We start from the raw sequence: 26,611 nt of genomic DNA on the forward strand, positions 1-26,611 counted from the left end.
GCCCAGAGCAATTCTGGTATTTTGGGGGCCGCCCCCTTATATCTATATCCTAAAACTATCTTCAATATTTTTAATTTATTAGAAAAATGCCAATATAATTATGGAATGGAATACAGCAAACCCCTCAACCCCCTGAAAATCGCTATCAAGTTGATGCCAACATATAACCACCCTACATAATATTTGTTAGGCTTTAAATCTTCATAGGAGCAGATAGCCTCAACTTCCTCCCGAGGATAGACTGGTGAGTTTTGAACCCCTCACCTTGCAGTTCACAATCCATCACTAGAGCTTATAATATAGCTAAGATGATTACAATTTTTAATGATTAATATCTTATCAGAGATCATAAAAAAATCTTTCCCTGCTGCACAGAAACTGGCATTCATAATAAAATATTTTTAATCAAAGTATATTTTCTGATAATTCATTAACAATATTTCCATATTGATTGACACGGGTACAAAGAAGTCAGAGCTAGCCTATTGCTGACCATGTTCAATAAGAACTCAGTGCTTGAACGTGCTATAAGTACTTAATTATACAAAAGTCTCAAATAGCCGTCCTGCTCTAAGGAAATACTTGGGAAGTTAAAATCATGGTAAATAACATCTCCTGTCATGCAAACTGTGTTCACTCTTCACAAATAAATAAAAATCATATGATAGATGACTTTGTATGCTGACCCAGACATATGCCTTTGGTTTATACAATATGCAATCTTTTGTAGTATCGAGAAAATTAATAAATCACAGGCAGTGAGCAAGGTGAGTCAAAGAGCCAGTAAAAAGTGAGAGTCTAAGTTCTAGATTTAGATCGACAACAATACAGGACCAGAGCTGATGCTGGAAATACGAAGTCTGTGATCAGGCCCCGAAGAAGACGAACCCTTGGCCCCTGAGGAGTGCAGTTTGGGTACGGCAGAAAAGAATGAGCACGGGCTAAGACTCTCCATCTTCTCCTTCAGTGCTCTTCAAACTCAACCCGTGCCTTGGATCATATTTCATACACTTTAATAAAATGAAGGAAGTTCAAATGGCCTAAGCTGATCCTAATATTTTTTAAAGAATTCTTCATGAAAATGAATTAAATCGGTTTCAGATATCTGAGCTCACGCGACCACTAATGCACATTAAAATATCTTTCTTTGTCATTCCTTCTTCATTTTCATATGCTTTTAAATTTCATTTCTCTTACCTTAATATGCCTAAGTCATAGCCTTTATATTTCTCCAGCATCATCTCATCCACAAATATCTCATGGTCAAGGTGAACAGTCAGACAGAGATATGTATAAATACTTAGAAGCCCAGGAATACAATATTGCCATAGAGATATATGCAAGGTACATTAGTGACATAGATATCCTAATGCAAAGGAATTATTATTATGAAATGCTCAGTACACTAAGAGGTCACCAAGCTAGCTGGGTTTTAAGCATGAGTAGGGCCTTTACTCTCAATATTATACAGAAGGATCCTCCAGAAAAAAATAAATGCTGAACTTGAGAAGAAATAGAACAAGTTCTTGTGGAAAAGCATATGATACAGTTTGATAATAGATAATCCAGAATATATTGAGAAACCGCAGACTATAGAAAGTTCAATAAACATTTCCCAAACGGTATCCTGAAAATCATGACTTGCTATTAGATAGCTTTGAACAGAGGTATAGCATATCCAGACTAATATCCAGATAGGTCACTCTGAAAAGGTTGAAAGAATGGGCACATACAAGCCTAATATGATTTAGAGAATTACTGCATGTACTGAGAAGCTAGAACAGGAAGTGGACTCCAGAGGTTGCAGGAGGTCTGTGAGTAAACGGAGCAGGAGGAGACGGGTAAATTTGGATAACTTGAGAGTCTGGCTTGAGTGATAAGGTGGATGAACATTCCTTTAGCCCAGAAAAGGTGTGTGGAGCAAAGATGAGTGAAAAATATGGTTTGAGAAACTGTAGTTCTACGTATCTTGGCATTGATGTACTTGTGGGACATCCAGCCAGATTCTGTTCTCATTCATCCTATACAGGGTGCGAATCTTGTTTTCAAGGGCAGGAAAGCATATTAAGCCCGGGAAGCCTGTGAAATGTCTGAATAAAGGGAGTGATGCACTTCTAGGGTCTGGGACGATGTAGTTGTCATTAGTCACTGTCCGGTCAGCTCTAACTCATCGCCACCCCACGTTGAAGAAAACTAAACTTTGTCAGGTCCTGCAGTCTTCGTTATCCTTGAAGCATGCTCACATTCATTGTTGATTGTATTTTGAATTTCTAGTATCTTTGGAGATTCACCTCCCAGTACTGTATATGGCACTGTTCTTTGGTAATACTTAATATGTCCATTCCCTAATTGTGCGACGTGGATCAACAGGTCATCTCTTTCCTCATCTGTTGTAACCTGGAAACACCGATGAAAACTGTCCACCATGGTAGACAGAAAAATGGTGGCAGAGCTTCTAGCATCATAGCAACACAAGCCATCCAGTGTCAAACTCCAACCGCTATCGAGTTAATTATGACCCATCGTGACTCTCTAGAAAGCGTGAAACAGCTCCTGTGGGTTCCCAGAGCTATACTCTTCATGGCAGGAGAAAATCTAGTCTTTCTTCCATGGAGCAGTTGATGGTGTGGAACTGCTGACCTTGGGGTTAGTAGGCCAACTCACAGCCCACTACACCACCAGAGACCCCTTTTGGTTTCAAACTCGTGGTGATTAGTGTTAGGACCCGCTGAGTCAGGACTGACCAATAGTGATCTGAGGTACAACAGAATGAAACAATGTCTGCTCTTGGGACATCTCCACTCCTGTTATGTTGGAGCCTGCTCTTGCTGCCATTGTGTCCATCTGTCTCGTCGAAGACCTTTCTCTTGTTCCCTGTTCCCCTACTTGACCAAGCATAAATGGCCTTCTCTGGGGACTGGTCTCTTTTGATACCATGTCCAAAGTACATGAGACAAGATGTCACTATCTTTTCCTTTAAGAAGCATCTGCTTGGACTGCCTCCAAGACAGATGTGCCTTTTCTTTTCTGTGTTCTGTTCCAACACCATAGTTCAAATGCATCCATTTTTCTTTGGTCTTCCTTACTCAATGTTCAACTTTTATATGCATGAAGCGACTGAAAATACCATGGAAGGGAATCAAGGGGCTGGATTATATGAAAAAGAATGCTGTATCAGGATAGGAAGGCTTATTGACAACCTGAGATATGCAGATGACACAACCTTGCTTGCTGAGCGTGAGAACTTGAAGCTCTTGCTGATGAAGAAAGTATGTACAAAGTGAGGAACAGATTTCCTGGAAAACTCTAAGGATGGTTAATGTTTCAGTAAAATAGCAGGAAATGTGGAGCTGATGCAAATACACCAAAAAAGAGCAAAAAGACATAGTGGATCAAGTGAGCGGTGTCCTAAAGGATTCAGAGAAAAGCAAGCTTCAAGGAGAGGTTGACCTAGAACCTTCTTCCATAGACTGTATACCAGTCACTGGCACCATCTGACAGCTTATTTAAAAATGTACAAATGCGTGCCCCGTCTCTGAACTATTGAACATGAATCTACATTTTTAACAGCATTCCCAAATGGTAAATACACATTGTTGTTGGTGGTGGTGGTGGTGATGGTGGTGGTGGTGGTGGTGGTGTGTGAGTGAATTCCTCTCAAGTCCATTCGGACTCATACCCACACGTGAAGAGTGAAAATGCTCCATTAAGTTTTATTAAGACTACTTGTTTTTCAGAAGCAAATCACCAGACATGTTTTCTGAGGTTCTTAACCTCTTTAGGCTAATCATAGCCCATAGCTTAGCCATTTGCACCACGCAGTGCCCCCAATTTCACATTAAAAATTGAGGACATATATTGTCAATAGTATCTATTTAGTATCTATATATACTAAATAAAAAAATTACTGACTTATTCCAGTTTTCAATATTATTATATTGTCATATATACATGAACATATGTTTATACATACATACCTGCATTCACCAATGTGTCCGTATCGCATAATAAAAAACTCACTGCCATCCAGACGATGATGAATCATAATGATCCTATGGACAGAGTAGAACTCTCTTTTAGAGTTTCTGAGACTGTTGATTGTTTTACAGGACTCTGTTTACAGCAGTACAAAGTCCCACCTTTCTCCCTAGCAGTGGCTGGTGGTTTTGAACAGCCAACCATATGGATCACAGCCCAACTTGTAACCACAATGCCACAAGGCTCCATATGACATAATAGGTCAGCATTAAATGTTGAAAGTAGAACGTTCTATAGGAAACACGGACATATTTTCTGTCTCCTGTGCTCTGAAAATCTGGACTTTGGAAGACTCATACTAATCTTATCTCCAACACGAATCTTCCTGCATTACCACGCAAATAATTTATAACTCTAAAAACATATCTTCTCTTATAAAATAAAAAGACTGCGCTAGGTGGTTTCTAAGATCTAACAGCTGTGTGGGTCATGGGCACTCTGTTCTATAGATGATGAGACATACTATAGCCTAGTCTTTCACAGATAATCTGGGGAATCCACTTCCTTGAAGGAAATTGTACTATCATTTCAAAAAAAGTGGTAGTCATTTTTTTCCCTTTATCACTCATGAGTAACTCAAAAGCTGTGGTGTAATTTTAATTGACGTGCTCTTGTTTTGTTTTATTCAATCAGAGCAATTGAACTGAGCGCTCTATATGAGAAACAATTACTCATTGTCTTTTTTAACAGCTGCTCCTGAGTGAGCTAAATTGGTCACAGGTAGAATCCACTAATAACATGTCTTCTTCAAATCGACAAGGATCCATGGATTTCAGAAGATGGTTGTCACTGTTTTTCCATAGCATTAATTTGTAATACTACTGTCATATTAATTATTTTTCTTGATTTCTTTAGCATAAAAATATGTGACCTATAAAACACCAAAAGGTAATGCCCATATTTTTTCCTTTGTATAAAACTATGCTGAAGGTACTATCAGAGAGGCAAAGCACTTCTACAAATGGTCTTTGAAGAAGAAGAAAAGAACTGCCTTACAGGTCCCCTTGCTGTCTCTGTACTGATAAAGCTACCATGCCACCCACACCTACCACAGCATTCCACACAGTTTCAGCATTCCTCTGTACTTCCATAGTTTATCCTTTAAAAAACATTCCCTGAAAACTGTCCCAGTAATTAAAGCTTTGGAAGTCATCAATGATAATTTTGTTTGATCTTTTAAAAATCTGTCACTTAAAAAAAAAAGCCTAATGGTTTTCTAATAAAAATAGCGATGACTGTAATTCACAGATGGTTTACTTTTACAGAGTCAGAATGACATTAACATTTTAATCTCAGATAAGAACACTCTGTCATGTAGGGAGCTGCACATGGAGAGAGGGCTCAGTAGGGAGCATTTTAACCTCTCCTCTTCTCTGCTTAGCAAGAAACATCCTTTGATTAGAGAATGCTGCTGGAATCAAGAATGTAGGTTAACTGAAAATTTGGTATGGTTCTGATGAATCCTAATTATTGGACTTGATAGGGAGCACCGAGGCACTGATTAGAGTAGCTTTGCATAAATTCTTTCCATAGGCAAAATGGAAATGGCCAACATTTTTCCTCTGGCAGTGTCATTAATAGCCAGTATAAATATTTGGAATGCAGATGGTCTTGTCTGGGTTTCTCTAAAATAAATAAATAAAGGAAAGATTCTTAGATTGGCTTTCTCATTAGTCCCTCGCTCGCCTTCGTGACAGCAGAGGATTGTTGAGGACTGAAAATGCATTCTTTGAACTGGTTTCTCAGGGAACATTCTAAATACCTAGCATAGTAATTTCATTCTTTTGAGAGGAAGGGAGCAATGACTCAAAATATGACTAAAAACATTAAACAAATGTTAGAACATCCATTTGACCCTCTCCAGGTATTGGCAAGTAAATTACAGAGTGGGAATACGTGTTGTATTAATTCGTCTATGTGATAAATGTATATTATCTGATGCCAAAACAGCTGAATGCATTTTTACGGATCTGAAGAAAACGGTAGCACAGTCCTCAGTCATTTGAAGCTGCTGAAGTACTGAAGCCCCTGACCTAAGAAGAGCCCACTCTCTCTGCTTCCTGCGGAAGACACTCAGACGCTGCCATCGCTTCAAAAGCTCTTGGTTGCATCTCTACAAGGAGGATGTGAACAGCAACATGAAGAGCTCACCAGGGGCTTTGGGACCAGGGCTACTCTCCTAACAACGAAAACCGCCTGGGCCTGCCTCTCTAGCATTCTGCCTTGCCTCACACAGACCTCAAAAAAAGACTGATAGAGGGCTACATCTGACCTCCTCCACCTACACGAGGAAGGAAAATCACCGTCATCAACTGCACAGGACTTACTCTGGAGGTTAAGGTCACACCTGCCTCCATCCTCCTACCTTTCGCCCACTCTGGCTCCAGCCAGCCGTGCCAAGGCAATCTCTGCTGGGTTCCAAAACCCATTGCAATCGCCACACAAAACTCACCAACCACACTCAGGATTGTGGGCCTTATGAATAGAGTGTCCTTGTTCCAAATGCTCGGAACACACTCATTCAGAGAGGATAGCCTCTTTGGGGCCTGAAGGCAGGCCTCTCTCTGGTCTGTGGCCTCTCACCCACATGGCCTTTTGTACTCTGCTCTGTTGTTGAAATGTTTGAAAGCTTTGGGGGAGCTGACAATAAAGGCCCAATGGCAATCCACTACACCAAAACCTCACTCCACCCAACTCTAGTATCATCAGTTGGACAAACTAGCACCCTCCATCGTCACCAGGGACCCTACTCTCCAAGTCAGCTTCAAGCTAGTGAGCACTCAGTTTGTCTTGCTCTCTGAACTGGAAAGTACCCTCTTTGCCTCAGGCTCTAACTCTAGGTCCTGCTGCTGCTGCTGCTCCTCTGCCAGTGTCACAGCTGCCCCCGGTGTCCACAAGGCCCACATCACTCTCTGGTTCTTCTCTCTTGCTGGTAAAACCCCACCTTCCTGCTGCTGAGATGGCTCCTTTTATACCCAGCAAGATGGTAATCACAATGAGTCCTATGAAACACACCTGAATCATGTAATCCTATCAGTATGTTCCTACACCTTCTCTTACTCACCTGCGTCAGGGAAAAAGTCATTTGGCGGGAGTTACAAAAGAATCCAGTTAGAATAACCGTGTTGAATAAGTCACTGCATTGCATATGCCCTCTGCTTCTTATACTCACCTTGTCTCTTCGTTGCCATCATTCCAATCCCCGGATTCACAGCAATAACTCTTTTTTTTTTAAACCACTTCCGAGTCTGGCTGGGCCCCCAGGTCTGCCTTTTGAAATCCTTGGCGTATTCCTCAACCGCCCACCATCAGTGTCTGTGAAATCACCAGTGTACGTTGTGAGAAAATCCCATTGCATCTTCCGTATGCATTTCCTTCTACCTAAGCCTCTGTATCTGGACCATAAACAAGTTCTCTCCTAACCATGTTTTAGAAGGTTTCACTTTTTCTCATTTCCTTAGTCTAGTCAGGAATAAGAAGGGTTCTGCCGAATTCTTGCGCCCCGACGTGATAGCTACCCCTCTGGTGGGCCACTTTCTTTCCTTTTTCATTCCCACCATGAGCCAATGACCCGCCACCTTCCAGAAACTCATCCCAGCTTGCTGAATGACTTCAGGGTCTAGCTTGTGTTTCCATTTTTCCATCAGCCTTTATTTCCATCCTAAAACAAACCATCATCTGTCTCTATGACTCACACCAGGAATTAATTCCTCATGTTTCATGTCTCTCAAATATGAATCTATTCTCTTTACCTTCAACTGATGAAGCTTAATAACATGTTTTTCAACATATTTAAATACAAGGGGCTCTGAAAAGTTCATGGGAAAATTAGATTGAAAGAAAATGTACTTTTCCCATGATATTTTAAGCTCTTTCATATATAGAAAATGATAAGTATATAATGCACTATAGTGAGAAAAGGGACCCCTTCATAAAATTCTCTAAAAACAAAACTGAAAGGTGTTAAAACTCTTCTGGAAGCAGAAAGGTAAATATATTTTTTAAAATCACATAATGAAATGGGGGGGAGGGCATGGAGCGGAGACCCAATGTCCATCTGTAGACCATTGGAGATCCCCTCACAGGGGGGTCACAAGGAAGAGATGAGCCAGTCAGGGTGCAGTATAGCACCCATGAAACACACAACTTTCCTCTAGCTTTTTGGTGCTTCCTTCACCCCACTCTCATGACTTCAGTTCTACCTTACTAATCAGATTAGACCAGAGCATGCTCACTGCTACAGATAAGAGCCTGCAACACAGGGAATCCAGGATAGATAAACCCTCGGGGCCAACAAGGTGAGTAGAGATACCAGGAGGATTAGGGAACGGGAGAGGAGGGGGAAAAAGGGGGAAATTGATCACAAGGATCAGTCTAGAACAATGAAGGGTGATGCAAGATATGGAAAAGATAACCTATAACTTATCAAGGGTTCATGAGGGAGGGTAGATGGTGGAGGGAGGGGGAAGAAATGAGGAGTTGATATCAGGGGTTCAAGTGGGAAGAGAATACATTGAAAACGATGATGGCGGCATATGTGCAAACGTGCTTGACACACTGGAGGAATGTATGGATTGTATTAAGAGATGTAAGAGCCCCCAATAAAAGTGGTTTTTTTATCACATAATGAAAATGTGCTTTAATTTTCTTTATAAAAGATAAAATTAATATTGACCAACAGACAAGCAGGAGTTGCAGAATTTTCCAACTCTGAATGAATGTTTTCTATTGGTCTGCTTTGCCATGCACCTACCAACCCTCATCTAATATCCCATTCTCTAGATAGTTCTCTTAGGGAAATATTAAAATCCAAATAAGATTTCAAAGACAATTCTTATAAAATTTCCATCAGCTCCTATTTAGATCTTTCAAACGTATCCCCATGGCGCAGAGAAATATGTTGGCATTTTGTAACGAAGGCTTTTCTTGATGTAGCCACCAGTTACTTAACCTCTTCCCCCATCGCTTTCTGCACAGCGATGCCCCATAGGGTTTGTATTTTTCTATTTCTTGCCTTTCACATGATAGTTTCTCTATCCCAAATTAATCTCCTCCTGGCATCTGTAGAATGCATGGAAAATTTCTGTTTATCTCTTAAGCTTCAATGACTGAGATCATGTGCTTTTCAGTGAAACCTGCCTGGCCTAATCAGACGTACTTGATTACTTCATCTTCTCTGCTACTGTATTCCTCAAACATAACTCTACTATTGTTCTGACCATTTGCAATATGAGGATAGTATGAGGATATTATTGCAAGAATGTGTTCACTGCTTCTCTTCTCTACCACAATTTAAAACCACTAGCACAGCAATTTAAAACCACTAGCTGCTTCAGGGGAGAAGGCCTTCTACTCTCATAAAGAGCTACAGTCTTGGAAGCCCAGGGGCACCTCCATCCTGTAGGGTCTCTATGATTCAGAATTGACTCGACAGTGAGCTTAGCATTTGTTCTTGTTATGTTCCCGGCCCACCTGAGACCTCCTTGAGGACAGGGGCATCTTTTATTTCCCCCAAATTTAGCATGAAGCTAGACACTTCTGTGTCACGAAAGGCTATTAGAAATGCCACTCTGAGAGATTTAGCCATTCAGTCCCGCTCCTTTCCTGCACAGGATCCCCACTTAATGAATGGTGTAGAATTAGATTCCATGTGGCCTATTTCTAGATCAAGGGTCTTCTCCTTTTGTGTTCTTTCTGTATATACTGGGAGTCTCAATGATTATGATTGATTTTATCCACCTCTGTAGCATTGCTGTCATCACCATGTTCGAGTTTTACTTTGCATCCCAGAGCTGTATGAATTTTGCCTTGGGCTTTAGATTCCCACCATGAGTGACATACCCCATTCTGTGATGAACAGATAGCTGACATGTGCCCTCCTTTCCGAGGCCTGTCTCGCAGACTTGTTCTTCAGTGCTCACAGACAGTACCAACTGTTCTTCCTGGGGACTGCCAAAATAAGTCAGCAGTTGGGAGGACAAAAATAAAAAGACTATGAATTTATGGAAAATAACTAGGGAGAGAGGATGGCAATACAATTTTTTTTAAAGGTAGCAACTTTTAATACTCATTCACTCATGAGATAGTCTCAAATTCCAACCAACTGAAGGAGGAAGAGCATCCCATCAGCCAGAGGGGCCTGAACCAGCCCAGCCATGGAAAGTGCTCTCTGTTGGATTGAGCTGATCACCATAAAGCATGATTCAGGGCTTTGTTTCTGACAGAACTGTGGGTTTCATCAAGACCACACATGAATGGCTAAGGGATGAGTTAGATGGCCAAATGGAAAGTGACAAAATATGCTTGGTGTAAACTTAGTTTCCAGATGAAAAGGTTCATAAAACATCTCTAGCCAAACACTCTGAAGACAAGACACCTCTGACCTGTAAACCGTTCCAGTAGCTAATGGTGTGTTTATACTTGTGAGCATCCAGTGACAGTGTGATGTATGACGTTGGCTGTGAGGTGTGATCATTTGACTCTCCCCAGAGATGTTTGGGAGTACACATGTTAGTCATCCTCTTGCTTTGTTTGTCTCAATATGATTAGGAGCATGTCACAAGAATTTGCCTAAGCAGTATTTTTCCATCACCAAACAGAGCATCACCTTGGAGTGCCCTCAGCACTTCATGTTAGGATTTCTCAGGCTCATTTGTAATTATTCATGCCTGCTTCCTTTATGAGACTGTGAGCACTTATGATGCGAAGAGCACTCCTCACACCTCTCATTGTTCTCTGATTTCTTAGAAAACAAACACAACACTCAAGAACATTCTTAATAAATATACCATTGCGGCTTATTGGTAGGGATATTCCAGGGTGATTTTTGCTGCTCTTTTCATTAATACCAACGTGTGGAGCCATGTTGCATGCTGCGGTCCCTCTGCAGAGGGACTGACCTGACGATGGCGTGCTGAAGTCTCTACGTTCGTGCATTCTCTCCTTGCTCGTCATGTAAGTACAGAGACGGCTACTGCTCAGCCCCGATTTGTTGAGGCTTTTTAGTTTGGTGCTTCAGTTCTATAGTCGCAAATCTAAGCCTTCAGTTTATAATAATATCGAGCATGGTGGAAAGCGGTTCAAAACTGCATAGGCCAGGTTTATGTTGGGCTTTGGTTAGCTTTTAAAACTCAATCACCCTACTTTGAGTTGAGGAAAATCAGGGGAATATTGGGGCCTTGCTAGGGAAAGGGAGAATTTCTTTCGGGGAGGATTTTATCTTCTGGCAAATGGGAAGGTCCGTCTTTCTCTTTATTCGACGTGGCATAAGTCCACAACTGTATGGTGTAGGTGTTTCCAAACATGGATGACTATGTGTGTACCCAGAAAATGTACCTATTCAGAAGAGACTTTTAACATATTTGATTAAATGCAAGAAGGTTAAAAAATAAGAAACAAAATTAATTTTGTTCACTTTTTCTCTTCTAGTCCTCTTCTGGAACGATTTCTTGCCTGCTGATTTTCCCGTCATTATTTTGGTATCTTCTTGCTGTGAAAAGTCTTCCTGTTGTTTGTATTTTTAGATGGGAGTCCAAAAAGTGTTTTTAAGATACTGGCAAGCTGACCAGCTCCATGATTTGTGCCTGCAGCGGCAGAGAAAAATTATAACCTGCCAAAAAGGTAACAATGAACCATCTTTTCTAGGTGTTAAGTACAAAATAATTTGGTGCCCACCCCACGCTTAAACACTATGGCTGTGTTATTGACTTTATACTGAGCCATTCAGTTCATTTGCTGATGCTCCATGTGGTTAAATAGTTCTTTGGGAGTTTAGGAAAAATCAAAACTTCATTTGTCATTTATCTGTTTTTCGACCTGTTTTCAGCCACTATTCATTCATGTTTTACTTGGTAGTCCATTTAAATTTTATATCAGATTAACACCGTAATCACAATTTGGAAGGAAAAATATACACATCCTGACCCCTTTCTTGACAATAAGGAATTCTGGTGGGACAATGATCAAGCAATTGGCTTCTAAATGGAAGGTGGATTTTTAAAACCCACTCAGCAAGTCCTAAGAAAGATCTGGTGGTTTACTCCCATAGAGATTACAGTCTAGAAAACACTCTGAAGAACTTCTCATCTATATCCTTGACAAGACTCATGGTTTTTTATCCTTTCAGGGTGATAATAGTGTTCTTTTGAATCCACAGTGGGATCGTCAACCCCCCACCTGGCACATGCCTATAACGGTGGACCCAAACCCTGTACCATTTCAGTCAACTCCACTGATATCACACAGTTTGCAATGAAAGGACAAACCAAAATCCACGTAGAAACCTTTTATGTGATTCTGTGTATGCCTTAGGAGGCCTGCTGGTGTTGTGGTTACACCCCGAGCTGCAATCCTCATGGCTGGCAGTTCGAACCCACGCATAGCTCTGAGGGAGAAAGATGGGTCTTTCTACGTCCAGAAACAGTTACAGCCTTGGAAAGCCACCAAGGTTCACTGAGTCAGCATTCACTCCATGGCGGTTAGTTTATAGGTGCTTGATAGAAAGCCTTGTCTTGATCTGTTTTCCCTGTGATGCGATGATATGTGGAGGACTGTGTTTGACAGTCAATAACATCTATAAACTTTGACATTGAGAAATTGTCCCTTTAGTTTTGTTGTCGGTTAAAGTCACGTGAACATTAAAAGGGACATATTTTTAAGAACAATAATAAGTATGCCTTGCATAACATTTCCAGGCTCAGTAAGTTTTTATGATATAATTGTGTGTGTTTTTTAGTAGCAGAGTTGTACTATTTAAAGAAGAGCCAAAGGGCTAGGGGTTGGGGGTGTCAGCGGGCAAAATCTGTGTGCTAGCTTTCAGCAGGACTGGTTACCATGAAAGCAGCCCTTATGACGCAGTGGGTCTGCATTGGGCTGCTAACTGCAAGGTCAGCAGTTTGACTCATCAAGACCTAGATGAGGCTTTCTGCTCCCATAAATGTTGTGGGAGCCTCAGAAACACAAAGGAAGCAATTCTCCACTGTCCTTAAGTCAGAATCAACACGATGGCGGTCGGTAGGAATTGTAATGCATTTAGCTCTCTGATATATATGTACAGTGGATCTAAGAATCATATCTCATAAGACTCAGAAATCAATTTTATTCAGTCCATGCATCTGTTTACCTGAGCCTCTGTGGGGTGTGTTTGGGCACACCCCTGAAATTTCCAAGGGGTGCCATAATATTTCCAGTCATTTTCTGGTAACAAAAAGCCCTTCTATAAGGGAGGGTGGAGGGATGGTGAGGGAGAAAGGGGGAACAGATTACAAGGATCTACATAGAACCTCCTCCCTGGGGGATGGACAGCGGAGAAGTAGGTGAAGGGAGACGTCAGATGGTGTAAGATATGAAAAAAAAAAATTTATAAATTATCAAGGGTTCATGGGAGAGGAGGGAGCAGGGAGGGAGGGGAAAAATGAGGAGCTGATACCAAGGGCTCAAGTAGAAAGCAAATGTTTTTAAAATGTGTTGGCAACATATGTACAAATGTGCTTGACACAATGGATGGATGGATGGATTGTGATAAGAGTTGTATGAGCCCCTAATAAAATGATTTTAAAAAGAAAACCCTCCTATAATTTAGTCTCTTCAACAGTGCCAGTTTAGATGTTACCCTGTCCAGATCAAGAAATGATCGCAATTTAGAAGCACATTTCAAATTCAAAATCCCCTTATGACTCAGACTAGGCAGGCTTTAGTCTGGAAAATTCCCTGGGAGAGAGGAAATCATATTTGTCGGCCCTGAAACTGAGCACTTCCTCCCCAGCTTCTTGAGGGTTCCTCTGGCATCTGCGAAGCTGAAGAAAGGAGAGGGGGGGGGGGCGACGGGGAGCAAGGTTCCCTGGCTGGCACCAGGGCAATCTGGCACTGGTTTCTGCTGGCCAAGATCTTAACTGACTGGTTTCATATTCAGGGCTTTATGTCAGGGCTCCCCTCAGTCTTAGAACTGGCAAGACCTCTCCTTTGGCTGGCCTCTTGTAATTACCTTTAGGGCACCTGCTTGTCCATCCCAGGCACACACTTGGTCAGGGGCTTGTGGCTCACTCAAGAGATAACCCCAAGAAGGTATCTGTTTCTTGACAAACTGGTGGTCCAAGATACAAACGTGTGGTCCCCTCATCGTATTGCTTCTCCCCAACAGACCCTACGCGCCATTCAGCAGCCTGGCACGAACTGCCAGCAGCCGCTCTTTGCCTTTTCCGATCTCACAGTTCTAGGTACCCAGTTCTTGCCGTGGTGGCTTTAGACCATTTTCACCAGTCTCGGGGGTTGGAGAGGCAAAAATCAGAAGATGGGGAGGACAGAAGCTTTGGACAAGGAGAGGGGGCCCATTTGGTAAAGATGACCTCGACCTGGTTTATGATACTCTGCCTTGTCTCAGTGGCAATGGCAAGCTTGGGCCAAAGGCCAGTCTATTTTTGGACCACTTTTTGTGCAATTCCTGTTAGTGGGGATAGCGCCCCATGCACCAGTGTGTGATGCAAGGACTTTTCAGGAGAAGAAGGCAAAAGGCCTCATGAACCATCAGAACCAAAACCTATATTTGCAGCTTCAGCTGCAACTGGAACAAACTCCCATTTAATATAATGTTATTGTAGATAAGAAGAGTACAGGGTATCACAAGTTCTTATAGAAACTTTCCTTAAATCTCATTAGAAGAATTTATACCCCATCATCCATCAAGGCTACTCTCTAGAGGATTTTATTCTATTCTGTAACAAAGACTAAGTTGCTCTGCCCCGCTGACCTGGGATCGAAGGCAGAAAGAAGAGAACTCTAATTACTTATTCACCCCTCACGATAACAATTGAGAATGGTTCAAAAAAGGGAGAGAAGGTTTTAAAAATGTAATTTCATATTGTATAAATGAAAGAATGGATATAAAAGCATATTTTAAATGACAGGCTCTTAAAAGAAAGGCATTTATTATTGATTTTGATTTTTATATCTCCTGGAATGGTTCCTTAAATGCTTTTTCTAATATAAATTTACTCAAAATTTATATCATCTGGTCTGATTTCTAGGTTTTGAAAGGTTCTAATGTGTTGTTTTTTCCTGTTGGTCAATATTGGGGTGGAAAAAGTTACAATGGGCATGCAGATTATGCCTGCCAGAAGTTTTCTTTCTGACTGCATATGCTCAACTCATCCTACGTGGAGAAGTGACAGTAAATTAAGACTTTAACCCAGTAGGAGGCTGGTTAGCATTGACGTGTTCAGGAAGAAAATAAACATCAATGTCTGTTTATGGTAAATGCATATTTATTAACTGTCTTTTATCACAATGTCAATTTTTAGCAAGTGGCATAAAATTTTAAAGCAATTCAAGGCTGCTAGTATAGATAGAGTGTGAGAAAATGGAATTCTTTAGATTTGGGACAATGAGTGTCCCTGGGTCAATATGAAGTCAATGAATAGCTTTGCTCTAGTGAGGGTCAAGTAAGTGTGACAAACTCACCTGGCCTTCCCTATGAAGTTCATACCAACAGATTAAACATCTGGAATAGACCTCACCGTCACTCTTCCAAAAGTCTCTCTCTTTCTTTTAACAATAACAAAATGAGAACATGATCAGGCCAGTTTAAAGTTTGCGAGGTTAGGGTTTTGTGTTGTTTTTTTTTTTTTTTTGCTCCTCTCATCATACCCTTCACATAGTTAAGGTTTTGGGGTTTTATTTCATTCTGCGTCTCATTTTTCCAAAAGTCTGAGTATACCTTTTGCCATTTTACCCCCTATAGATTATTTTAACTTGACTGTTTTATACTTAACCTCATACATGCATTAAAAAGTAACGAAACATTTGGTATTGCCATCTTAGAAAAATAAAGCCTTACGCATTATAGAAATTTGCATATTATTTTCCTGTGAAACTATAGTAGGATAAGTTGTGATCAACTTTCAGCCCTGTAATCAAGTAGGCATCAAAATGGGTTTGTAGATAGCCCACACTTTAGTTCTTCTATATCCATGGAATATGAGGGGGTATCCCCCCCAAAAAAACTAGAAACAAAGCTCCCCAGGGTGGGGCCTTCATAGCATGCCTTTTTTCAGCCTAGGCAGAGATCTAACAACTTGCTTTGAGTGAGTGCACCTAGTGGCATCACCTGGGAAGTTTTTCTCTGGTCACAGTGAGTTTTTCATAAAAGCAGGTTTACTCCAACCTCGGGGGGTCGGGGAGGGGGTTGTTTTTGTTTTTCTTTTTTAATGGCCAATTGAAGAGAACAGCGTACAGCTGTGAAATTTTGTTTCCTGCTAAGGAAAATGCTGCAGAAACTGTTGTGATGTTGAACACAGCTTACAAGGTCAGCACTATGGGAAAAACTCAAGTGTCTGAGTGGTTTTCTCAGATCAAAAAACGCTGAAATGTTGATTGATGGAAAACCTCATTCTGGATATCCATCAACTTCCAAATGGGCGAAATGTTGACAAAATTAATGCACTTGTGCCCAAAGACCAACGATGGACCATTGAAGAGATGGGGAAGTTAGATGGACTATCTTGGAGCTTGGTTCAGATAATTTTAATGGAAGATTTGGGAATGAGAAGGGTCGCTGCAAAATTAGTCCCTCAGTTACTGACTGACCAGGAAAAAGCATCAAGTGGAAATATGCCTTGCTTTGAAAAAACAACTCTGAGTCGACCTAGACTTTTTTTCGAAGGCCATTACTGTTGAAGAGACATGGTACTATTCTTACAACCCTGAAAGCAAACATCATTTAAGTGAGTGGAAGACACCATCGCCCCAAAAAACTCATCAAGTGAAATCAAAGATCAAGATGATGCTCATTTGTTTGTTTGATGTGAGGTGGATAGTGCATTTGGTATTCATTCCACCAGATCAGACGGTTCATCGAGCTTTCTATTTAGCCTCTAATTTTTAAGAGGTTTTGAAAAGATTGCATAACAGCGTGGGACAAAAAAGGCCTGATTTGTGGGAGATAGGGGACGGCTTTTGCCACCATGACAATGCACCCACTCAGGAAGCCATCTGTGTGCCAGTTTTGGGCAAAAATAGAGCATGCCCCTCTTGGCCTACACACCTTACTTACCTGGCCTTGATCCGTGCGACTTTTTATTTGTTTCGGCAAATGAAGAGAGACATGAAAAGACAGTGATTTGATGATGTAGAAGAGGTAAAGAAAAAAACAAGAGAGGTGCTGTCAACCATCCAAACAGATGAGAAAAATGTTTCCAAGAATGGAATTACATATTTGACAAATGTATTAACTGTAATGGAGAGTATTTTGAAGGTGATAAGGTTGTTTTGTAAAAATAAATTAATTAATTAAATACATATATTTGCAAAAAAAATTCAGGGTTTTTTTTAAGAGGGGCACCCCTCGTATTTTAAAGCACTTAATGTTGACAGATCCACATCACTTCTCCCCAACCCCAGAACTAAAGCCAAAAAGAGTAAAGTGTCGTTGCTACATTGATTGGTTTTCCCTGAATTCATAGATCTTCCCATAACTTGAAAAGTGGAATTGTGCGGGTTCACATCGTGAAGGTGATAAAATCCCATCAGAATTCCAAGCATTGCTGAGAAGAGGCCTCCCGTTCTCAGAAGGCCACTGGGTCCATTTGTTAAGAAGTTCTTCCATGTGCTGATCATACACTTGCTTCCCTAGTGCAACCTGTTTGGGTCACAGAGCTCTACAGAGGACTAGGGATCACATTTCCAAGGTGAAGGGATCCGAGTTTGGCATTGTTACAAGGAGAGAGATTTGAACCCCAGCTCGGTCACTTATAGATTGTCCACCTGGAGACCTTTTCTTAGCCTCACTAAGCTTCTCTTTCTTTCCAAACACCCATTGCTGTGAGTCTGTGCGGAGAGCCTCATCTTTCTCTTGCTGAAAGGCTAGTGACTTTGAACCACTGACCTTGTGGTTAACCATCCAATAGTTAACCATTCCATTGCCAGGGCTCCTTTGGTATATACAGCTCTCACTCAGTCACTCCCATCGAGTCCATTCTGACTCATAGGGCCACTACCGACGAGGGTAGACCTGCCCCTGTGAATTTCTGAGAATCTAGCAGTTGACAGGAGTAGAAAGTCTTGCCTTTCTCTCGAAGAGCTAGCTGGTGATTTCAAACTGTTGACCTTGCAGTTAATAGCCCAAATCGTAACCACCACATCACCAGGCTCCTTGGCATATAGAACAATCCCCTCTTATTCTGCAATTTCACTTTCTGCAGTTTCACACTCTAAAAATGTTAAATGAGTGCATAGCTTGATGACATTAGGCACCTTACTGCTCTTCCATTCATGTCATTTTTATTACAGTATACTAAATTATATGTTCCATTTTATTCGTTATTGCTCATTTATAAATCAAACTCTTTCATATATATGTGTATAGAAGTTATATATATATAAGTTGATACTATCTAGTATTTCTGGCATGAGAGTGAGTGTGTTTTGGAACAGAGCACCTCGGCATAGTGGAGGATTACTGTGTTACATCATTATTACATATGATATGAATAATTATTATATGATATTGATAAGACTGAAAATGGGTGGCATTTAATATGTGATATCAAATTAAATAGTAGTGTCTGACAATGGTCCTTGTGCTCTCCAGTGTATGATATGGCAGGCATGACCATTTTCAAAGCCTTTTTATGCGCTACTTTTCTCCGGGTTGCACACATTTTGCTGTGTTTACTTCTCCAAGAGAGCAGGGAGGAGACCCTTCTTTTCCGCATCAGCTATTTTCAGAGTCATCAAGGAAAGTTCATTTTTCGAAAACACAAATCACCTTCAAAACACTATCTGCATGCTATTTTCCAAGCCTAATCCCACAGGCCATGCCGTTTGTGTAATGATCTGGTATTCTATGAGACCGACTCATCCCCAAAAGGCCCAGGCACAGTCACACCTCCAGAATCTCTGAGGGTCTGACGCCAGCTCTTTGTAGCCCTGACTGGAGCCCAGTTCATCATGGTCTCTCCTGGTTTACCAAGAGGCATGGAGAAGCAGTGTCATCAGTATCACCTGCCAACCTTCATTCACATACTTGGTTGTTGTTGTTGTTGTTATTGTGCCATTCAGGTGTCAGTAATGAATTCAGATATCCTTTTTATATGAGAATAGAATATGGTAGGGAATCCTTGTGCTTGACTGGATGTGTCTCGTACCTTAACTGAACAGATACCCATGCACTGCGATTGTTGTTCGTGTGTGTCTGCTTCACCTTTGCTTCTCTTACCAATTGTGTTCTTTTATGAAAGTTATCAGAGGATTTCTAGCACGCCAGCACCTGCTTCAGAAAATGAGCGTCAAGCAGCAAGAGGTTACTTCCATCAATAGCTTTCTACAGAACACAGAGGACATGGGCCTGAGAACCTATGATGCCCTGGTCATTCAGAATGCTTCCGACATTGCCCGGGAAAATGACCGAGTGCGGAATGAAACGAATGCCACTTATCAGAAAGACAAGTTCGAGGCCAAGAACAAACAAGAGGAAGGAACCAAGAGGTATGGATAGATAGCATGCAAGTTTAATTACCTTTGCGATTGATGCGATGGCCTCAGGAGGATTCCGATAGCTCGAAATGCAAAGTTCAGTCAAATAGGACAGTCGTTCCGGGAACAGGCATTCACGCCTGGTTTGTTACTTGAAACTGCAACCATCTAGAAGCCTACTTGTCCTGTGTGTTTCTTAAGTGAAAAAGATGCTATCTCTGTTGACGCCATCCTGTGCAATACTTACTGTTTCTCTTACAGTGTTGGCATCCCTTACTATTATTTCAAGACCACTCGAGAGTTTTAAAGCATCTCATGTTTCTGCATTCCTATAGCTGGCTTTTGGTGTTTTTATACGACGTTGATGCCTATAAGGCCAACTTACAGGAAGTTCCAGAAATCTGAACAATAAAACTTGATAAGTTACTCTGAAAACATTTTAAAAAAATAAACAAGAGTGGGATCAGTATGTTGTTCATATCTATTAGAATCCCCTTCCTAAACTGTCACATTTTTTTTGGAGTGGGGGAGGCCAGTATGGAAAGCTTTGGGGGCGGCGGGAGGGGGGGGCGGAAATGAAACATTTTACCTCAAAATGCACTGTGAATGCTGAAACTGGAATAGAAATGTAAAGACAAACTGGCCCTTCTCCATTCGCATACCTCCTCCACCTGGAAGAATGCAGACCCCTGGGAAAGCAGGAGCCCTCCCAGGAGGGGCAGCAGCTGTTTCCTTTGCATTCTAATTCACTTGTCAGGGAGGTGGTTCATTGGTCCATAGGAAACTGTTAGTGTCTAGTTGTTACTCCCTGAAAATGACTCCCCTTTGCCTCTAATGCCTATGTCAACTGATTTTTTATTAAAGTGAAATGGCGATGTGTCTCTGGTTAATTAGCTTCAAATATCTCAGTGATTAAATACTGGGGGAAAAAAATCCCCTTTGTACAGAAAACTGTAATTAAACATTATAGGGAAAACAAATGATCCACCGAGTGCCAGGCTTGCCTCTCCAGCTACTTCATTGACTACAGGGGCATCAGGCTCTGTCTTATGGGAGATTCCAGCCCTGTTGGTGCAGTGCCAGACAAATATATAATTATAAAAGCAAAGGTTCTGGAAACTCCTGGTAGAATGAATACACGGTGGCATCTAGTTAATGTCTGACAACATTGGCATGTAAAGCCAGAAGGCATTTTTAAACCAGATAACTATTAATTTCAGGCCACTTCCAGAATAATATTTATCATTTTCTCGGCTGGAACTAAACAGCCACTCTGGTTTCTCAATGTGATTATGTATTTATTGGCCTGATGTAAAATTAACAGAAGAATTATCTATCTGTGGAATGCCAGCAGTGCACTTGGCGCTGGTCAATCAGATGGAGTCACAGGCACTATATCTATATTGCCTGTATACATAGGATGGATATCCATAGTTTTGAACATAATTAAATAATCATTGAAAGACTGGCTATGGCAAGACAAAAGAGAGAGCAGGGGAAAGCCGCAGTGTAAACCTCACAGAGTGGTAAATAAGTACAGTCCACCCTCCCTTTGCGTGGGGAAATGGTGATGAACTGCATTTGACGCATCAGTAACTCTCTGTGAAGATGGATTTCCCAGAAATTATCATTCAGATTGAAATTCTGGAATTTTGATTTGCTTAACAATTCAAGTATGAAAGATTCATCCGGCGAATGCCTGATATAAAATGTGAAACTAGCTCGGAAATGTTTGTGAGAGACTCTTAGAGAGTAATCCTAATGAATGGCTAGTGTTCTCATTAATCGTGAAGCAGGGGCCAGCAGATCAGGAATGCTTTCTCTGGCTTCGTTCATCGACCAGAGAAGGGCCCACGCATCCATCTCGCCAGAGCAAGAGGGGTGGGGGTGCTGTTATTACATGTGCTTGAGCGGGTTCATTGTCATCATTTGAATAATGCATCTGGGCATCTCTTCCTGTGGTACTGTTTGTGTGTTGTTTCCTCCTAAGAGCGGAGCACAAGTGCGGACCCACGCATTTCCATTCCAGCTCCGTCCCAGTTCCGATAGCCGTGGACAGCCTGGTCCAGTTCCTGGCGGGATCGTCCTGCAGGTCTCCTTCCCTCCACTCCGTGTTCAGCGTGGAGGACCACACCAGCCTGCCATCACCAAGGAAACAGCCTCCGCCCAAGCCGAAGAGAGACCCCAACACCCGGCTGAGTGCCTCTTATGAGGCCGTGAGTGCCTGCTTGTCGGCAGCCACTAAGGAAACGGCTAATGAAGGTTAGCTAAAAGGGAATGAGAAAATAGCACTGCTGGGGTTTATTGATGCTCTGACTTCCGGTCTTTAAGTGCCCCAAAGCAGGATTGTTGCTCTAATATATTTTTAATAGAAATAAATCCAATTGTTGGCTTGCCGGCGGCTCTTTAATCATTAAATATAAATAACGTTTATTCAAATGTCTAAGCCTCTTAGGGAAAAGCGCCTTATATATCATTTCCTTAACTCCCCTCACCACCCCAGCCCTGAAGGAGCAGCCTGAAACCAGAGCAATTCAGAAATGCAGTCACTATTGTGTGCAACGTTCACTAATGAAAAGGTGAAAATTTCATCAGGCTTTCCTGTTATCACAGCCTAATTAAAAATGAAGCCCACTTTATCATATGGGAAGTGAAATGATTCACACAGAGGAGAATAATTGTACAGCAAAATTCAGTTAGTAAAACTTTGCGTACTAGATAATGCCATCCAGCATTAGTGGTCTAGAAAAATTGACTTTAAAAGGGAAAACAATAGTATTCTCTATAAAATTTCCCGTAACTCAATAGTATTGTCTTTGTTTAATTAAAAGGTGCTTCTCAACTCAACTCACCGCCTGGTATCAAGTCCATTCGGACTCACGGGAACCCTATACGGCGGGGGAAACGGCCCCTCTGGGTTTCCAAGACTGGAACCCTTTACCAGAGCAGAAAGCCTTATCTTTCGCCCCCAGAGCGGCTGGTGGTTTTGAACTGCTCACCCTGTGGTTAGAAACCCAACAGGTTTCTAACCACTATGCCACATTAGTTGAATACAAATTCAACCACTCATTTAACTCAAACTCAAAACTACACTGCCATCACGTCAACTGACTCATAGCAACCCTAAAACACCGGGTAGAATTTCCCCTTTGGGTTGCAAACTATAAAAGATGAGCAGAAAACCTCATCTTTTATCCCTCTGAGCTGCTGGTGGATTCAAACCATGAACCTTGAGGTTAGCAGCCTAACTAGTAAGCCTCTATGCCACCAGGGCTCGTTTAATAGATTGTATTCATCACTTACTGTGTTGGAACCTGGAGCCCTGGTGGTGTAGTGGTTATGTAGTTATGCAGTGGGCTGTTAACCATAAGACCAGCAGTTCAAAACCCCGAGCCCTCTCCTCAGGTGAAAGATGGGGCTTTCCACTCACTTAAAAAGTTACAGTCTAAGAAACACACAAGAACAATTCTATCCGATCCTATAGGGTTGCGATGGTTGGCATCGACTCAATGGAAATAAGTTTGGTTTAGTTTGGTGGTAGACTCTACTCAATAGCCAGAGGATACAAGAGTGAACAAAAACAGACAAAAATGTCTGTGCCTCATGGAATTTATATTCCTGTGGAGGAATACAGATGGTAAACACCCAAGAAGTCACTAAGTGGAGTCTCTTAGAAGAAGACAGTGGAGAGACATGAACAAGGATGAAGGATGGTAGTGTAAGAGTGGTGTTGACATTCCAAATGGAATTCTTAGAGAGGCTTCCCTAGAAAATAATATATGAGCATAGGATTGTGCAAAATTATTTTGGTTCCTAAATGAGACATAAATATAAAAATACAGAAGAAGAAGAAACTCATCTAGAGGTAAAGGTGACTGAGACATGGAAGGTGCTGGAAGACCCCTGAAACAGACGGATCGAGGGGAAGTTCATCTTAGAATGTCAATTCTAAGTGCCTACATCCAGAAAAAGGTCCCGTCCGTCTACTTCCCAACCATCAATCAGTGAAACGCTCCCCGGAACACAGTTCTGCTCGCACCCGGGCTGTTGCTGCCCATCAAAGCCCTCGACAGCAATCGGTCTTTCTTCTAAACTTTATTTATTAATTACTTTTGATTATGTGAATTAAGCAGACCCATTTTCTAGGTCTGCTTTTTTGGTTGGTTTGCTTGTTTGGTAATTCCTGTAAAGATTTTCAGTGAGTCCCTTTTAGAAAGAATAGATATTTAGGAGAAATCGTCAGCAGTGTATGAATCGTGTTACAGTCATATGTACATGAAGGTGTAGAAAAAGCCATAGGCGTTCATAGGGGAGGGAATTTGATTTGAAAGTATGTGATTTTAAAGTCATGGTTATAAGGACAAAAAGAAAAATGAGAAGTGATTTTCAAGAAATAATGTAGAGGGCAGCCTTTCAAGTGGATATATAGTATAGACATCAAACTAGAATGCGATCTCCAAAGGAACTTGGCATTCCCCAAACGTGCTGTACAATTGAGGGGCTTCAACACTGGAGCAAGTCACATACACACTTCTTGAGAAAGTGAAATGGGCCCCATACGTTCACTCTTTTTTCTTTCTGACCTCAGAATGGGATTAAAGAGCTAGTTCTCAAAAAGATAACATTAAAAATAAGGACAGAAAGTTTGGTGCAGATTGAAAAAGCAAGAAGAGCCTCTAAAAAGCTAAAGACGATGAGATAGGATGAATATGAAGGACTCGAAATAGTCCCAGAAATTGAAAAACAAGTACAAAACAAGTTTGAAAAAAGGCAGATTATACAAAATGGAGCCTTATCCAAATTTGAAAGCTGCAAACAAGCTCTATACATTGGGCCTCAGAATAGCATGTAAAGCCTTTAAAAGCATCTCGTTTGTGAATATTTCTGCTTGCTAGTTTTTATAGCATTGGAGAGTCAGAGAGGGCTAAAAGCGGAGCTTAGTCACTCCATTTGTTAGTGCTCTGACTTCTAATCCATGATCACAAAGGACACCCCACCTACTTGCTCTAATTCAGCCATGGCACAACTGTGAAGGGGCTGAAAGTAGTTGAGGAAGATTAGGAGTAGATGCACCGCAGCACCTTAGACATCTTTCCCAGGACTGCACAGCTCTAGTCTGATCAAAACGCATGTTGTCCAGGCGAGGTGGCCTGAGACACCAGAACCCGAACCTAGCCTTGTTGCCTAGACTTGATTCCGATTCATGATGACCCAGGTGTCCCAGAAGAGACAAGCACTTTCCTTCTGAGTTCCAGCTGAGTGGGTTTTAACCACCAACCTCCCATTAGGCAAATGAGGGCAGACACTGTACACCAACCCAGGGCCTATTTACTGGGAAGTGGGCCTATTGAAAGGCAGGTACATTAAAAATATGCAAAATTCAAAATTCTGTTCTTTTGTCATACTTGGTGACATTTTAAGCACTCTGCATGTGGCGACAAAGTGAAGAATTGTCCTGCATCACAGGAAAGTCTGTTAGCGCTGCTTTTAATCTCTTCATACGTCACCACAGGAGTGTTTTGCACCAAGTAACAGTTCATAAAAATTACCCTCTTTTTGTCAAAAAATAAATAAATAAGAAGCAAATTTGATCGCTATTTAAAGTGTTTTATGAACCCTTTTTTCTTATGCGCATGAAAACGTGTTTGCTATCTGAGTCATTTTCTCTGGCATGTTCAAAACAATCACGATCACACTCTTTTTCTCTATCAATGAAGCTGCTCATCAATCCATGTGGTTAAAGAGTAAGAGGAGATTGAACGGAAGAACGGAGGGCCAAACCCGTACAGGAACCAATAACTCGACCACATTCAACTTCGTGTTCTTGTGTTCTTTTCCTTACAGTAATGCATGCACTGCACGCCTTTCCTGTAGATTCTCATCCAATACGTTTGTGCTACATCTCCACTCTCCGTGCAACCCCATTGAACTTCTAGAACGGTGGGACTCTGTGGTTTCATTTAGAAATAATGCCCTGTTTTTGTTATTGGTGTGAGCTGTCGTGTTAACATATTTATTCCAGAACAGAGATGGATATGTAGTAACCACTCCAAATACAAAACTCTTTGCAGGAAGAAATAAGTGTTGGAGGAATAGATTTCTTTTTGCTGCTTTCATTGAAACAGAATTCGCTCCTGTCAGTTCATGGAAATGAACACACTTCAGCAACGTTCAAAATGTACCACTGAGATTGGCCCAGCATCTGTGTTCAGAATGTCCCTTAAAACATGTTCCCTCTATTCCTACAATTGGACACAAATGAGGTCATCCATAGACCTTTCCCTGAAAAAAGTGTTGCTGGAGTAACAGGGGGACATGAGTTTCACAACCTATGACTCATGTATTCATTCAACAAGTATTAATTAAGTGTATTCCAAGAGCCTGGCTCCTTCACAGGGACCTTGCAGAGCAGTAGGAGAGAGGATGTGGAAACAAATGATGAGATCAGCATAGGCTGGCAGTCTCAGGCGGATGTTGTGAGACAAAGGAGAAAAGGGTGGAAACCTGGAAAGAGTCAGCAGGGAGGTTTGAGCTGCCCAATGGGGTAGTTCCACCTAATGGGCAGTTCAACCCGGTTGCTGAGACTCAAAATTGACTGTCTGAGAGTTAGTTTGGTTGGTAGTCTGAGAAAGAGGATGAGGAGGGAGACACAGTAAGACCATTGCCTGGCACCTGCTCCCATGTTAAAGAGGGTCCAATATATTTTGAAGCTTAGTTGAAACCATTAATTTCCCGCAAATGATAAATAAATTTTAAAAATCCTTACTGTCATTGAGTCCATTTTGATTCTTATGACCTACAGGACAGGGGAGAACTGGCCTTGCGGGTTTCCAAGACTGTAACTTTTTACAGGACTAGAAAGTGGTTATCAGCCCAAGGTAGGTAACTCACTACACCACTAGGGCTGGTTTTAAAGCCATCCTCGTTTATGGAGACAGTTGCCTGGCCAACCATCTCGGTGGCATTTACGTAGCATCTAGGAAGCTCTAGGTTCTCTGCTAAGCATGTGTTTTGTTCTGAAACTAAAGAAAACCACACTTGAAGAATGGGGTCATGGAGGGCACTTGCATACGTATTTATCTTCCTGATGGGAATACTTCACACTCTT

General features: G+C 41.5%; 1 protein-coding gene across 1 annotated transcript in view; it reads left to right on the top strand.

Moving 5' to 3' along the window:
• The window catches only part of MYO16 (myosin XVI), a 580,058-nt gene that overhangs the window by 458,450 nt on the left and 94,997 nt on the right, over window positions 1-26,611 (top strand). Inside the window, exons 28-30 of the mRNA XM_004704405.2 lie at window positions 11,562-11,658; window positions 19,269-19,515; window positions 21,494-21,765. Coding sequence (XP_004704462.1) covers window positions 11,562-11,658; window positions 19,269-19,515; window positions 21,494-21,765 — 616 coding nt within the window. The remainder of the gene's footprint in view (window positions 1-11,561; window positions 11,659-19,268; window positions 19,516-21,493; window positions 21,766-26,611) is intronic.

Source organism: Echinops telfairi, unplaced genomic scaffold (genome assembly GCF_000313985.2).
Source record: "Echinops telfairi isolate 266 unplaced genomic scaffold, ASM31398v2 ScPeMD7_7467;HRSCAF=8505_1, whole genome shotgun sequence".
NCBI lineage: Eukaryota > Metazoa > Chordata > Mammalia > Afrosoricida > Tenrecidae > Echinops > Echinops telfairi.